The sequence below is a fragment of the Elgaria multicarinata genome, chromosome 6, assembly GCF_023053635.1.
Source record: "Elgaria multicarinata webbii isolate HBS135686 ecotype San Diego chromosome 6, rElgMul1.1.pri, whole genome shotgun sequence".
Lineage (NCBI taxonomy): Eukaryota > Metazoa > Chordata > Lepidosauria > Squamata > Anguidae > Elgaria > Elgaria multicarinata.
In genome coordinates this window covers 44,711,101-44,725,863 of record NC_086176.1, presented here as the reverse complement: position 1 = coordinate 44,725,863, position 14,763 = coordinate 44,711,101, and the positions used below count along the sequence as shown (strand labels likewise).

General features: G+C 38.0%; 1 protein-coding gene across 8 annotated transcripts in view; it reads right to left on the bottom strand.

Annotated features, from left to right (window-relative positions):
- Positions 1-449: 449 nt before the first annotated feature.
- Positions 450-14,763, bottom strand: part of PIP5K1B (phosphatidylinositol-4-phosphate 5-kinase type 1 beta) — a 96,040-nt gene continuing 81,726 nt past the window's right edge. For 7 of the 8 annotated variants that reach the window (XM_063129307.1, XM_063129308.1, XM_063129311.1 and 4 more), the window contains 2 exons: positions 13,270-13,387; positions 450-1,175 (listed from right to left, as the gene is read on the bottom strand). In XM_063129307.1, the coding sequence (XP_062985377.1) occupies positions 1,173-1,175; positions 13,270-13,387 (121 nt within the window). In that variant the 3' untranslated portion in view covers positions 450-1,172. The remainder of the gene's footprint in view (positions 1,176-13,269; positions 13,388-14,763) is intronic. The other variant, XM_063129312.1, reaches the window with a different exon arrangement.

The window sequence follows — 14,763 nt, the reverse complement described above, 5'->3', positions numbered from 1 at the left end:
GAGGTGTAGGCTGTAATTCTATACATATTTGCCTGGGAGTAAGTCCCATTGAACTCAGTAGGACTTGCTTCTGAGTAGATATGTATAAAATTGCACTGTTAAAAGTAATGTTTTTTGTGTGATGGAAGAAATGCCCTTAGATTATGGCTTAGCAGTCCTTTTGTGGTCTGCTTCTAAAACAAGATTACCTCCTCATCCTCTTTTCCACTTTTTTTCTGAGTGTTTCACATTGAGAGGTCTGCAAAATTATCAAGCAATACATACATTATCTGCAGCTTTTCCTTCCTCCAAGGTTTATCATGGTCTGTGTTACCTACCTCTACCAACATCACATGTGTAGTAGCTGTCATCTAGTGCCTGGCATACAAAAAGCCATTTTTGAAAAACTATGGGATTTCAGGACTATCCACCACACTTATTTTGAGAACAAAATACTTTATTTCTGTCAATAAAACTATAGTTTACAGTAGAATATACTAAATAAATTATGTAATTTTGTCCTTTACAAGCAATATATCTAATCACAAATATTTCAAAGACAATATATGTACACAACATAAGGCCTTGTTATAAATAGCTTTCTTCATTTCACTAATAAACAGTGAAAATTTCTTTATAGAAGATAGTTTCCATAAAGTATGTGCAGACATATTACACTAACCCTCGTTTGAAATTAATAGGTGAGCAATTATAATTCTGGAGGAAAGGGGGAAAAGCAGAATTGATTTACATAATAATCACCACTGTGATGATGGCTCTTTAAATAGGCGAAGCTGATTAGATATTTTGTTTGTGCATAATCACTGAATACATGCAAATGAAAAATCACGTGAGAGTCAATAGGAAAATATCAGTTTCAAGTCCTGAAGAGATGATTGGCAATAGTAGAGAAAGCAGCTTAAAGTATGGTGTATGCAGTTCTTCACAGTTCAGCAGGCAACAGCATGTCATAGTAAAGTGTGGAATGTTTCATGTCTCATCTGCTGAGACTTAAGGTATTATTTCTATGGTTCAAGAATCCTTTGATGTCTTCCACAGAGATTCTGTTGATTATGACTTTTGTTTACCAGGCTCAGCAAAATTTTCTTCAGAAATTTGGAGTGTAGAAAGTGCTTTTCATTGAATATACTCATTTTTAAAATTCATCTTTTTTCTTTTCCTTTTATCGGCTGTTACTGTAAAAGAAAAGAGGTTTATGAAAACATTTTACAAAAGCAAACTAAATTTGACAACCTATTCTCTTGATATAGTTGAAAACAACTTTTTCCTTACTTGGTATGTTTGTACCCATCATAATCCAATTTAATATTACATTTAAAACCCATCAGTTAACAGCTGGATACATTTGGAACTTTGCAAAAGGGATTTTACACAGCAGTATATATTTACTCTTCTAAAACATAAAGATGGAATCAATACAACTTAATGTAACACAGCGAGGACCAGAATGTATGACAACAAGCCATTTTTCACAGCCTCTTAGCAATTAAAACCAGATTCTAGAACACCATAATTATGCAAGAACACTATTTCGGCATTTTTCACATATGCGCTTGAATTTGAATTTCTCCCACCCTACTTTCTCATTACAGTTCAGAAGATTTAAGTTTCATGTCATTTTGGGAGGAGGGCATTTAAAATTAGTTTTATATTTACATAACCTTATTGCAGGTTAATAAGTAAACAGGGTACTGGGAACTGGAAAAAGGCTTCACATGGGAAGTGGTCTTGCCCTAGACTCAATCTTTAGAACCTGATCACCACCACATTAAAACAGGATGTGCCCAAGTCTTCCTGGCAGGAGACTTGGACACATCACTCTTCGTGAGATGTGCTTTCTTAGCAAATGATGACTATGTGCTAGGTCACATATTATCCCTTAACAAGTCATCCTATGGCAAGGAAGATCCCAGTTCCTGTAGTGGAAACAAGTATCTAAAGCAGATATAGTCAGCCATCCCTCAACACACACCCTTCCAGGCTCCTCCTTCCTCTGCCACTATGTGTATAGTAGTGCAGCATCTTGCTCTTACGTGGTAAAGGGAACAACAAAAAAGTGTGTGTCCAAATCCATATACTATTTCAATTTTCTTGGTCCTTCCAGCATAGGGGTGGGGAATCCTACAGGACAAGTTAATGGGGGTGCACCTGATGGGCTGAAACCAGAGCCAATGGGGCTCTGAAGCAGGGGCAGCACTGAATTTAAGTGGCCTTGAGACCGGTTCTTTAGGTTTCTAAAGAACGCACATGCGCATAGTCCCAGTGGACCAGCTCCACCCCATGTGTGCAGAAAAAGGAAGCATTCTGTCTGTTCCTTCTTCCAAACTGCAGTATTCAGGACTATTCAGGATTGCTTTTCTGAATATTGCAGTTTTGAGAGAAAAAGAGACATCTGAAAGGGGAGGACCGATCTTGCGACACTATTATCTATAGCTGCTTTGATGATTAGCAGCAATTAACTACAGCTACTGAGAGGGTTCTTAGCACATGAAACCACTTAGAGGTATTTTTAAATAGCCTCAGCGGTATATAAATCTATTAAATAAATAAATCTCATGAAAATGCATGACTGGATGCTAAAGTACCCCTTAAAAGATTTGTACTACATGTATTTAGGATCCTCGTAGTGCAAAATGTTCATCTCGCAAAAACATCAAGAACAGTGGCCCAAACAATAGCTCACAGAAATTGTATTGAACCTAATGGGTTGTATCAAAAGAGTTGCATACCATATGTCCCATACATTTCAGTGGATCTACTCTGAGTAGGACTAACACTGGATACAACCCAAATTCCATAAGTTCCAAATATTGAACAGAACTTGGGCTTCATAGATCATATCAAATGAAGAATACTACAATGCCATAAATTGTAATATTTCAGCTTAAATTATGTTGTAGACTAGGCTTGATATTGTTTGCAAAGTATTTCTTTGTGCTGCTTAAAATAAAGCATTACTAATATATTTAAATCAAGATAATTTTTCAGCATCTTATAAAAGAAAATAGTGTCACTTTTATAGCTCAACTAGAATGTCATATTTCTAGGTAGAAACAACTATTAAAAACTGATCAGCTAAACTAATTAAAAAGGAAATAAATATTATGAAGCACGTTGAAAATGTTATGTTACTTGGAGAGAAGTGCACTCAACAACTACAAATTATACTCAAAATGCAGATAACCATCCAATGTTCCTGGCACAAAGCATAGGGGACATATTGTGCTCCATAATTAGATACTGCAAGAGATATTTGTGATATTTGTGCACAGCATGTTATTTACCAATTATACTTGAATAGCAGCATTGATGCATTGACTAGAGAATCTCATACAACTGCATGAAGACCATAAAAAATACTGCAATCCTCATTGTTAACAGTGTGTTTGATCATAAAACCAATGACAGTGCTCAATAGACTAAATATAAGAAGCTAGTGTTGCATTCTTAAAGTAGTACAAAATACATCAGATCGCTAGCAGAAGTCATATTGGACAGCAATATTTTTAGAGTCTCCAACAAATCAGTGTGCTATCAGAGGAACACCTCAAAATCTGTTGCAACCGGCACATATAAGCTGAGACTTTCATCCCAGCATCATCTGCAACAAGAAATCTTTGTGCACACCTCTTAGTTCATGCAGTTTGCTGAGACATCAAAAAGTCTTGGAGCACTCCTGAGCTGAAGACAGAGTGAGAATATTTTGTTACATCCAGAACTTACTCAGCATCCCCCTTTTTTTTAAAGTAATCCTGCCTTACTGTACAGACTTGAGAAGCTAAAGCATTCCTATACATTTAAAAGAAGCCGGGTACAAACTGAGTACATGTTTATGGTGTTGTCAAAGTAATGCTACTGCTAAATAAGAAGGGCAAATATCTATCTATCTATCTATCTATCTATCTATCTATCTATCTATCTTACTAAAGGACCAATCCTATAGAAAAAAAAACACCTTCCAGTTTAGTGTTCATACTAAAGCTTTATCATATAGATGGAGTAACACTAGCTCTCACTGTTAAAATGCCCATCAAACCAAAGCTAAAACCAGTGGAATTCGACTACTATGTTAGGATTCTGTAAAAAGTCATACTGATATAATTCATCTTTTTAAGCTCCAGAATGTCTTGTATTGCATTTAGCACCATGCTTCAATATTGCAGCGAATGACTGGTTTCGGACATAACGAGAATTGCTGTCTCTGGTGCACTCCTCACTTCTGCTTTTGGTTAACAAGCTGTGATAGCTCCGTTCATTCGTTGTCAGCATGACATCTGAACCCAGACACTCTGGGCTGTTTAGGGGTTAAACAACTGAGAGTTAACCCAACAACTAACCATGAAATTACACAACAAACCATTTATATATAAAAGGTATGAGTTACTTAGATTTCTAAGAACAGCTCATTAAAAAAAAGTTCAGAACAAAAGTGATTTATACTACAATGACAAATCTATAAAGAAAAGACTTCTTAAAGTTGTAATTATGAAGCTGATAATATGAAGCAATACATCAAGTATTAGCATCAGATATTAAAAATATATGACATCTGTTCTTACTACTGTTCTGAACTTGTGCTTTTATATTGTATTTTATATTATGGTTTTATACTGTTGTTTTATACTTTGAATGGTTTTAATTTTTGTGAACTGCCCAGAGAGCTTCGGCTATTGGGCAGTATAGAAATGCAATAAATAAATAAATAAATAAATTCTATGCCTGAAAGTTAGTAAAACGTTAAAAAACTGCATACAATTTTTTTTAGTGAAAAGGCAAGCTTATAAAAGGCATAACTCTTGCTCAGTTTTAAGCAGCAATAGGTGGCAGCATTGTATTTGGAGAAATACAATTTCTCCAAACATTTATTTATATATCCACTGAGGACTCAAATCAAAGTTGTTTAGGTGATAATTCATGTAACAAAATAATGATGTGGATTGGTTTTAATTCTAGCTTTAATTCTAAATAAGTGGGCTGTATCCAACATTGCATGGGCAGAGTTCCCCTTCTCCCCATGACAAATCTACTCCAGAGTCCTCCAAACCTTTTGCCATTGGTCTCTGTTCCACTGGCAGAAGAACATCATTGGATACAACCCACTGACAGCTACTGGGGCTAACATTACCAGCTGGCTAATTCCAGCCAACATTTTGTGTGACACACGATGTACATTAATGATTTGATTATCTATCGTAACTGGACAGCCTCAACATAGTTCAGGCTTGAAAAGCTATTCAGGGGATAGAACAGAAGTAGACAACACAGTACCCATGGGCACTAATGCACCACCAGATACCTTTCTTGAGCCCACCAAGGTGTCCTACTTTTTTTTTTAATTAACACATTTTCTTAGTGGTAGCTGGGATTGCAGTGAAATTGTTTTCTATTGGTTTTGAAAACCAGGTTCAAAGGTTTAGTGCAGGGGTCCTCAACTTTTTCGGACCCATGGGGAAATTTGGAAATTTGATAAACTGCTGTGGGCACCACCACAAAATGGCTCCTACAGAGGATATGGCTAGTCATATAATGACTGCTCTGTGGGGGCCTGACTAGTCAAAAGTGAGCTAAAGAGGGGCAGGGGAAATAAATAGTGAGGCTCGAGACTCGGATGGAAGGGGGAAATAGCAAGGCAAAAGGGTAGAAGGGAGAGAAAGAGAAAGGCTAAATGTTGAGAGGAGTAAGAAATAGGAAGTTAGAGTGAGGAGAGAAATAGTGAAGCTAGAAGCTGGGAGAGAGGGGGAAACAGCAAGGCACAGGGGTAGAGGAGAGAATGAGGAAGGCTAGAGGCTAGAAGAGAGAAAGAAGACTTCTATAATATTTTCTAATGTTTTAATTAAAACATTTTTTTTTGAAGGAGGCAAGGAGAGGGGAGCTTTGTGGGCACCACTAGAAGTCCCTGCCGGCACTGCGTTAAGAACCGTTACATGAGTCTGTCTAGACTTGTTGCGTCAAAAGAGGGATCCCTCCTGAATCTGTAATTGATCAGCACTCTGACAGAGGATGTTGATCATTCAGACATGTTTCTGCAGAACCAGAGAAGCATCTTGGAATCTCTTAGAGCTTAGAAAAACATATTAGTATGTTTATTTCTTGCTTGGGCCAAAGGCCATTCGCATACAAAACAGATAAGACAAACTAAGACAAATGCAACATAAAACAAAATCTAAAATGCTTAAGCTAAAATAGATTCCCAGCAAATGAGGAAGATGAGCACACAAAAAGATGACAAAACTCCAGAAGGGCAACAAATAACAATTAAAAACTCTGCTATAGGACAAACATCATCATTATTATTATTATTATTATTATTATTATTATTATTATTTATTATTATTATTATTTATTTATATAGCACCATCAATGTACATGGTGCTGTACAGATAACACAGTAAATAGCAAGACCCTGCCGCATAGGCTTACAATCTAATAAGTTGTAGTAAACAATAAAGAGGGAAGGAGAATGCAAACAGGCACAGGGAAGTGTAAACAGGCACCGGGTAGGGAGAAGCTAACAGTATAGAGTCAGAACAAACTCAATATTTGAAGGCTATAGGGAAAAGAAAAGTTTTTAGCTGAGTTTTAAAAGCAGCGATTGAGTTTGTAGTTCTCAAGTGTTCTGGAAGAGCGTTCCAGGCGTAAGGGGCAGCAGAAGAAAAAGGACGAAGCCGAGTAAGGGAAGTGGAGGTCCTAGGGCAGGCGAGAAGCATAGCATCAGAGGAGCGGAGAGCACGAGCGGGGCGATAGTGTGAGATGAGAGAGGAGAGATAGGCAGGAGCTAGACCGTGAAGAGCTTTGAAGGTCAGCAGGAGAAGTTTATATTGGATTCTGGAGTGAACTGGAAGCCAATGAAGAGATTTCAGAAGTGGAGTGACATGGTCAGAGCGGCGGGCCAAGAAGATGATCTTAGCGGCAGAGTGGTGGACAGAGACCAGCGGACTGATGTGAGACGAAGGAAAGCCAGAGAGAAGAAGGTTGCAGTAGTCCAACCGAGAGATAACCAGTGCGTGAACGAGAGTCTTGGCAGAAGAGACAGACAAAAATGGTCGAATCCTGGCAATATTATACAGGAAGAAACGACAGGATTTAGCTACTGCCTCGATGTGAGGAGTAAAGGAGAGCGAGGAGTCAAATATAAAGCCAAGACTACGAGCTTCCTTGACCGGAGTAAGCGTGACATCGTTGACAGTAAGAGAGAATGAGAGGTGAGGAGAGGGTTTAGGAGGAAAAACAAGCTAGAGAGCATTGTTTAAGATGCTCAGGTGGCAGTCAAAACACAACTGTGTAGGAATATGCACAATGTACATTTTCCCACCCAAAGGATGAATCTGAAATACTAATTTCATATTTTTCTAAGTATTGTCAGACATGAATTTTGCATGAATTCTTGATGCTGCCAAAGCAAAAAGACCTTTTTTTTAACAATAAAATTTAAATCAGACAAAAGATAAAAAAAAATTCTCTGGGACAGTATTACTATGCAGGTAAGACAAGATAGAACACAGAAATTTAGACCTTGGTTCAGAATATAAGGGGCAAGGCAGCAAATAATGTGGAAAGTCTTCGATTTCTGGCATGCCACAAATACATAAGTGCTAAATTAAATCATCAATAATAGCTGTTGGCATAGTTTGAAAACGAAGAGCTGTAAGCACTTGCCTGAGTTTTGGTGATGTAATGTTTGTCAAATAGGCAGTTCTTTGGTGATCATATTTGTAGAGCCAGTACCATTTTGAAAATTGTGAATTCCCTAGCTGTTTTAATTTTCAGGCTGTATTTATCCATTTTCAACAATGGGTGCAGTTTAATTTAAATTAATTTTACATAATGTATTGTGAATCTATTTTAGCTTAAGCATTTTAGATTTTGTTTTATGTTGTATTTGTCTTAGCTGTTTTGTATGTGAATGGCCTTTGGCCCAAGCAAGAAATAAGCATACTAATATGTTTTTCTAAGGTCGAAGAGCTTCCAAGACGCCTCTGTGCGGCCGCAGAACATACAAGTGTAACCACACAGAGGCAATGAAGAACTACTACAGGGTTTGTAGACATACAACAGTGCATAGGTAGCAAAAAGCAATTCACCCCATCAAAACACAAAACACAACTTACAACAATGCTTTATTTAAAAAGAAAGCAGTTTATTTCTAATGATTCAAACAGAATCTTGGTTGCTTGAATAAAGCTTTTCACTCTGGGTAACTAGGCTGCCTGTGTATATGAATGCTAAAACTAGGACCAAAACCAAACCAACAAAGGCGGCTTATCGGTGATTTCCACTTTTGGTTGCTTTGCTACAGACCTTTTAAAGTTTGATTCAAGAAGAAGCTGCTGTGTTCATTCTAGAAAATAATGGACCTGAACGCATTTTGCTGCTGCAACCACTTCCACAAATGATTCACAGCAGTGCCTACATACTGCACACAGTCATAAAGATACACTAATATTTAGACCTGCTGTGTACAAAGAAGAAAAAAGAAAGCATGAAAGAAGCATATGAATGTTTTAAGTCTCCTCCCCCCCATTTTTGCTAGCTATATTTATGTAATTCCACTAAAACGGGCTGAGAACTAATTTAAGCAGCAGATACAATGGATTGACAGCTAAGCATCAACAACACTGCATTCACTCCGTGTCTGGTAGTTAAAGTCAATCTAACCTGAAACATTAAAGCTGCATTACCTGAGCAAAGGGAGTTCATAATGTCATGTTTTATACAAATCGTACTGTGTCAAGGAGGAAAGATATTAAAGAGCATTTAAGAACTGGTTCTAAAGAATGCCTTTGTATTTTTCATGGAAACATTAATGTCATAGGCAGCTATTGGATATTTCTGTGACCTTATTAGTTATTAACAACGTAGCTCTCACTCTGCGAAACCTGTGCCATTTTTTAAAGTTGTATTTAATTTCTTAACATTTAATGACTGGGTTCAGACAACACAATAACCAATGGTGGTTTAAATAGTTGTCGGTTGGTTATTTAACCCACTGTGGGTTATCGTATTGTGTGGAGGCAGTTTTTTAACCAATGGTTGGTTACTTGGCCGAAATAACCAATGCAAATAACCAATGCTGTGCAGAGTTGGCTATTTGAACCATTGCTGGTTATCATGTTGTATAGAGGGTACCCTTTGTTATCTCCTCGGCCACCGTTGGTTATTTAGTTAGCCACAGAGTCGCAAGGCAAAAGCGGTCAAAGCGGTGGCTGTCACTCTAATCCAGTCAGCAGGATAGATTTTTTGGTGCACTGTCTGATGGGATACTAGTGGGATGGCTCAGAAGGGGAGAGAGGGCAGGGGATTAATGAGTCAACTCAGCATGGTCTCATAGTCAACTCAACGCTGATTGTAATCCACACCATAATTGATTATCATGTTGTGTGGGGAATAACCCCTAGATAAACAACTGTTGAGATGATTATTACTTCACCATTGACTATCTTATTGTCTGAATGCAACCATGTTGGTGACTTTGCCCACTGTGTACAGCTCTAACATTGCAACAATAATCCAGGATATTTTCTGTTCAAGAAGGAGAACAGCAATGCTACTTGCCTCCCTCCCTTCTCCTACATTAATCTGACAGCTTGTGAAACATAATAATTGTTTAGACTGCAGAGGACAAAAAGAAGGTGCAGAAATTCCTCTGGTTCAGGATCTCAAAGTGTAGAACGATTTCTTCATATGAGGAGCTATAATTCATCTAACTAACAGTGTACACACTCCCAGTCTGATCCAGTGTAAGGGTCTGTGTTGGTACAACAAGGGAATGTGAGCACTCTACAACTCCAATTGTATTGGTGCATTCCCTGGTATCCAATAGAACTCTGCAGTATTCCATGATGACACTCCTTCACAGATTACTTCCCCTTCACACACATAGTTTCTGAGGGAATCAAGTTTCAAAAACTAGAAGAGAGTATTATATGCCATATTTTTTGACTGCTGCTACTACTGTGGTACAGTTTATTATTATTATTATTATTATTATTATTATTTATTTATTTATATATTTATTTATCAATGTACATGGTGCTGCACAGAGTAAAATAGTAAATAGCAAGACCCTGCCGCATAGGCTTACAATACGATTGACCAGATTTGTTAGCAGTTGTCAGCAGCATGCAAACATATTTACCAAGAATTGATTTTGCCATTAAGACACAATTTATCTAAAGTCACAAAAATGAGTACACATAGTAATTTGAAGAACAGTCTGTTACCTAGTAGGAATTATAGACTGTTCTAAAAAGACAGGATCTCCACTGAACCCATTGTTCTTTGTATTTGGCATAGTTAAACACTTTCATTCCAAAACAGGCTTATTAAAACTTCAGGTCTCGTTTTTGGGACAATGGCACAAGGATGGATTCGCACAACACCAAGAGCTGCATTTGGTTGGGGTGGTGGTGATAATTAATTATTGAATACTTTCTGATATATGCCGCAATCAGGCTCAATGTGTTCTGTGCTCATTCATGTTCCAAAGGTTTCCCAGCATGTGGTAAGCTGATTTTTGCTGAGATGTGACAAAGCTACCTTGACCAAATCCCTTTCAAACAACCAAAAAAGTTAATCATGTGTCCATAAATCCAGTACCCACCCAGCTGGGACAGCTTTGGCGGGAAAACAGCCATTGTGGGTGGGGAGGTGCAGAATAAGGCACCTCGTGTGATTGCCACGCGTACACATGAGGCAAGGGCGGGGCGAGCTATAAAGGCCGAGGCCAACTAACATCGGCCTCTTTTGCTTTTTGGCCCCCACCCTCCCTCCCTTTATCTAGTATGGGATTAGCCAGTCGCTCCATTTTTATACCGCCCAATAGCCAAAGCTCTCTGAGCAGTTCACATAGGGACGGTGACCACTTTGGCACCTCTTGGTGATTGGCATATCTGGAGGTCCTGCTTGTCATGAGTTTTACAGCTCTCGTGTCAGGATATGGTATGCCTTTAGAGATCCTCCTGCCTTGTCCACTCAGAGTTTTATGGCTCTGAGTGGGGGTGACGTGGGGCGGTCTCCCCACACTTTTAAAGTGTCGCATAAGAGAGGGGCCGGGTTTATCTGACTCCTGGCTTAAGAGAGTGGTTTGCCCATAATGCCAATAGCCTGAGGTGAGGCAAGGACATTGATTCCCGCACCTTCACATGCAGATCCAGTGAGGGGTGAATCTACCTTATTGTTTAAATAAAGAAGCCCTAGTTTATTCCCAAGCTCAGGTGTCCATGTCTTTATTCTATGCTTCCTTCTCCACTCGCAATTCTCAACGTGGTTGTCTAGATATACTTTAAGTGGCAAGCTTGCTCACAGAAAATGAGCTTCGTCCACAATCTTTTTTTTTTTTTGAAGGTCAACAACAACAACAAAATAATCCCACAAATATCATTAACACAGTTTAATTTTATCCACACAAACATTTTGAGACATTTATCTTGGATCAAAACATACTGTGATTTGTATTCACTTTGATGCCCTGAATAACACTGGCCTTAAACAGACCGTTGAGCCAGTATTACGAATCAGTATGCAGGAAAAGAGGGCTCCATTTTCCATTCACCAACAATCTCAATTCTGGATATTACAGTCATTACATATGTGGATAAATGGAGTAGGGAACTGTTTTTTAAGGAATATTAACTGTTTTCCCAGTTAATATTACTATTTGCTACCAGTTCAAATGCAGGGTGTTACATTTAAATGGATTCTAGTCTGAAAAGTAAAACTGTAACCAAAAGATAGTGATAACATATCTGTCTGAATATGACAAGTTGCATTTAGCTACTAGTTTTCATGAGATGAGATCTGGACCACTTCAAGAATCTAGAATGGGTAGGGAACTGGTGGCTCTCCAGATAATGTTGGGACTCCAAATTCCATCAGCCCCAGCTAGCAAAGCCAATGGTCAGGGATGAAAAGTGTTGAGGGTCAAGCAACAGGTTCCCCTTCCCTGATCTAGAAGAAGAGGGTATGCAAAGACGAATCTATTAAAATGGAAATTTACAACAACCCATGAGAATTTCCAAAAGAAATTTTTAAAAATGTTATAGATATTCCTCTTGCCTTCTCTGATATACATACAAAAAGCAAAAGATGACCATACAGTATTTCTAAATTGAGCCAAACTATTACGAGATGAGGGAGTTTTCTATACAGAAGTACATTTAGAGTGCAATCTTATGCATGTTGAAGCAAAAAAAAGTCATACAACTCCCAGCATTCCCCAGCTAGCCACTTTTTTCTGTCTAAACATGCATAGGATTGCACCCTAAGCATTCTCCATTCCAACCAATGTCTGTATTAAAATAGAAGACCCTTGTTAACCTTTGCAGAATGAGAATCTTCCACACTGATTTTCAGTTATAGCTTCAAAAACTACGAACGAAACTACAAGTATAGTTTAAATACTGGTGTTATTCATCTTCTCTCTTTGGTAACAGCTCTTCCTCAGAGAACCTTATGTTTTCTGTTTTGTAAAGATACCAAGGGTAAGGGGGAAATTACTTTTCACAAAATGGGGGAGAATGATTAAGAATGAAACATTTGAAGCATACATTTACAGAATACCTGCTGTTTTAAATCACTTACCTGCTTCACAGTAATTAATGAATGTCCAGCACAAACCAATTCTCCTCACCCTTTTGTCAGGTAAAATATAGATATTACAACATTGGAAGAATAAACACCCAGCTCCTATGCTTCAGTGGATTGAAGACCTTACAATGCTTTCCACGGTTGAATGGGTGGTATACAGAAGCCACCTTCAAATGGATACTTATTTGGATATCTGTTACGCTTTTGTTGAAGCCTATGTATAATTGCTAGAAAGTTGTACTTTCATATTGGGCCTGTTCAGATAACATGTTAAGCCATGGTTAGACTGCTAACCCTTTTGCAGCAAATGGTTAGTGAGCAAGTTTAAACTGTGGTTATGTAGCCACCATGGTTAGGAATGGTTCACCTGACACACTAAGTCATGGATCACATGACACACTAAGTCATAATGTTTAGGTCAAAATGCTTAACCACCATGGCTTAGTGTGTCACCTGAACAGGATCATTCATATATATATATATATATATATATATATATATATATATTAAAAAAAATCATATGTATTTATTGCTATGGATAAATACAAATTCATGTAGAGTATGTATATTAATTAAAAAAGAAACACCCCTCAAACATCACCACATTGAATCAAAAGCAAGTTGACAATTTAAAAATGAATGAAACTTGGTAAGAAGAAATAGCAGCATGGTTGGACAACTTACTAAGTATACATCCAGTACAGAAGCATTATCATTCTCTGTCTCTACTGTGCTCTGTTCTGAAGTCAAGCAGATAGCACTGTCTTCTAAGGTGAATGTTGAACTCGAAGGCAATCCTTTACTGGATATAAAAGTAACACACAATGAACATGAAAATAAAATAAAGAATTTCTGTTAAGATTCATATTTATGTTTTTTTTCTAGTATAAATCATTTAATTTAATGCACATTTTTCAGATCCTGGTGAGCTTAGTGTGCCATTTAATTACACTGCAGGATTGCTTAACAGCAGCTGAGGCTCTCCCTCAGCATCCAGAAATTCAATCTGCCTCAAGGCCCCAGTATGCAGGCTCCTATTCCTAGCTGAAGAATGAGTGGAGTTGTGTGCAAAAGCCTGGGAAAGAGGTGGCAACAGAAAGGCTTCAGTTGCAATTGAATGTCTCCCGCCCCCCTCTCCAGACAGAAGCATGTTTGGAAGAGTAACTGCATATAGAAGCATCTATTGGGAGAAGCTAATAGTGTCCCTGGAACTGCTTTGAAACCTGTTCACAAAGAGCACAGTCCTGCACCCTAAACTTACGTTTCTATACATATTTCTACCTTGTACTAAAATACGTAAGGTAAAATAAAATAAAAGGGTGTCAAGTTGGTTCAAATTCATTTGAAAATTGCACCTTTATAAATCTGGGTTGGATTGCAACTGGCAGAACAAACCTCCCAAGATTACTGTAGGGGGGGAAATGGGACAGGTATCACCTGTGTTTTTAAATGTTTGAAAATAAAAAATTGATGTATTTATACTCCAGCTCTTCCAAAGCTTGAGGCAGCATAATGACATTTCCGCATTCTTTCAGTCTGTTTACACACACAATCTAAGAGATGGTCAGTTGTTAGTTATTTGGGAAACAGGAAAAGCAAAGGCCGACACACCCATAGAATGGGTTGGGCTTCACAGTGACTGGTATGTCAGGGCTTTTCCTGTTTCACTCATCTTACACTATAAACAAAGATATTATTAGTGCTATGGCTATTTTGTCTAAAACATTGAAGGTTTTATTAATGTGGTTTATGGTGATTCAATGTCCATGTGTAATTCAAGGGAAGAGAAAAGACAGAAAGCAGTGTTTATAATACTGAATGCTGAAGACTAGTTACTCCAAATTAGATTCTTAGAATGGGAAGTGTCCCCACAGCAAGACATATGTGACTGCAGATCTGAATGAGAACTAGAACACAAGTGGTGCAGCTATATCCAGGAGCCTATCTGCATGTATAGTCTCCATGGTTTCACACACACTCAGATCTGAAAGGGCTGGAGCAAGTCCCCTTTTCATATCTCAGATAGCAACAACATTTCACTCATGCTGGCATTTTTGCCAGTGCTGAGCTAAATGCAAACAAACATAGGCTGATTGCCAGAAGAACACTGGAAGTGCTTGTTTAAAGTGCACCATATTTCATCGTCTTTTGCAAATAAAGACTCTGGTGCAAAAAACC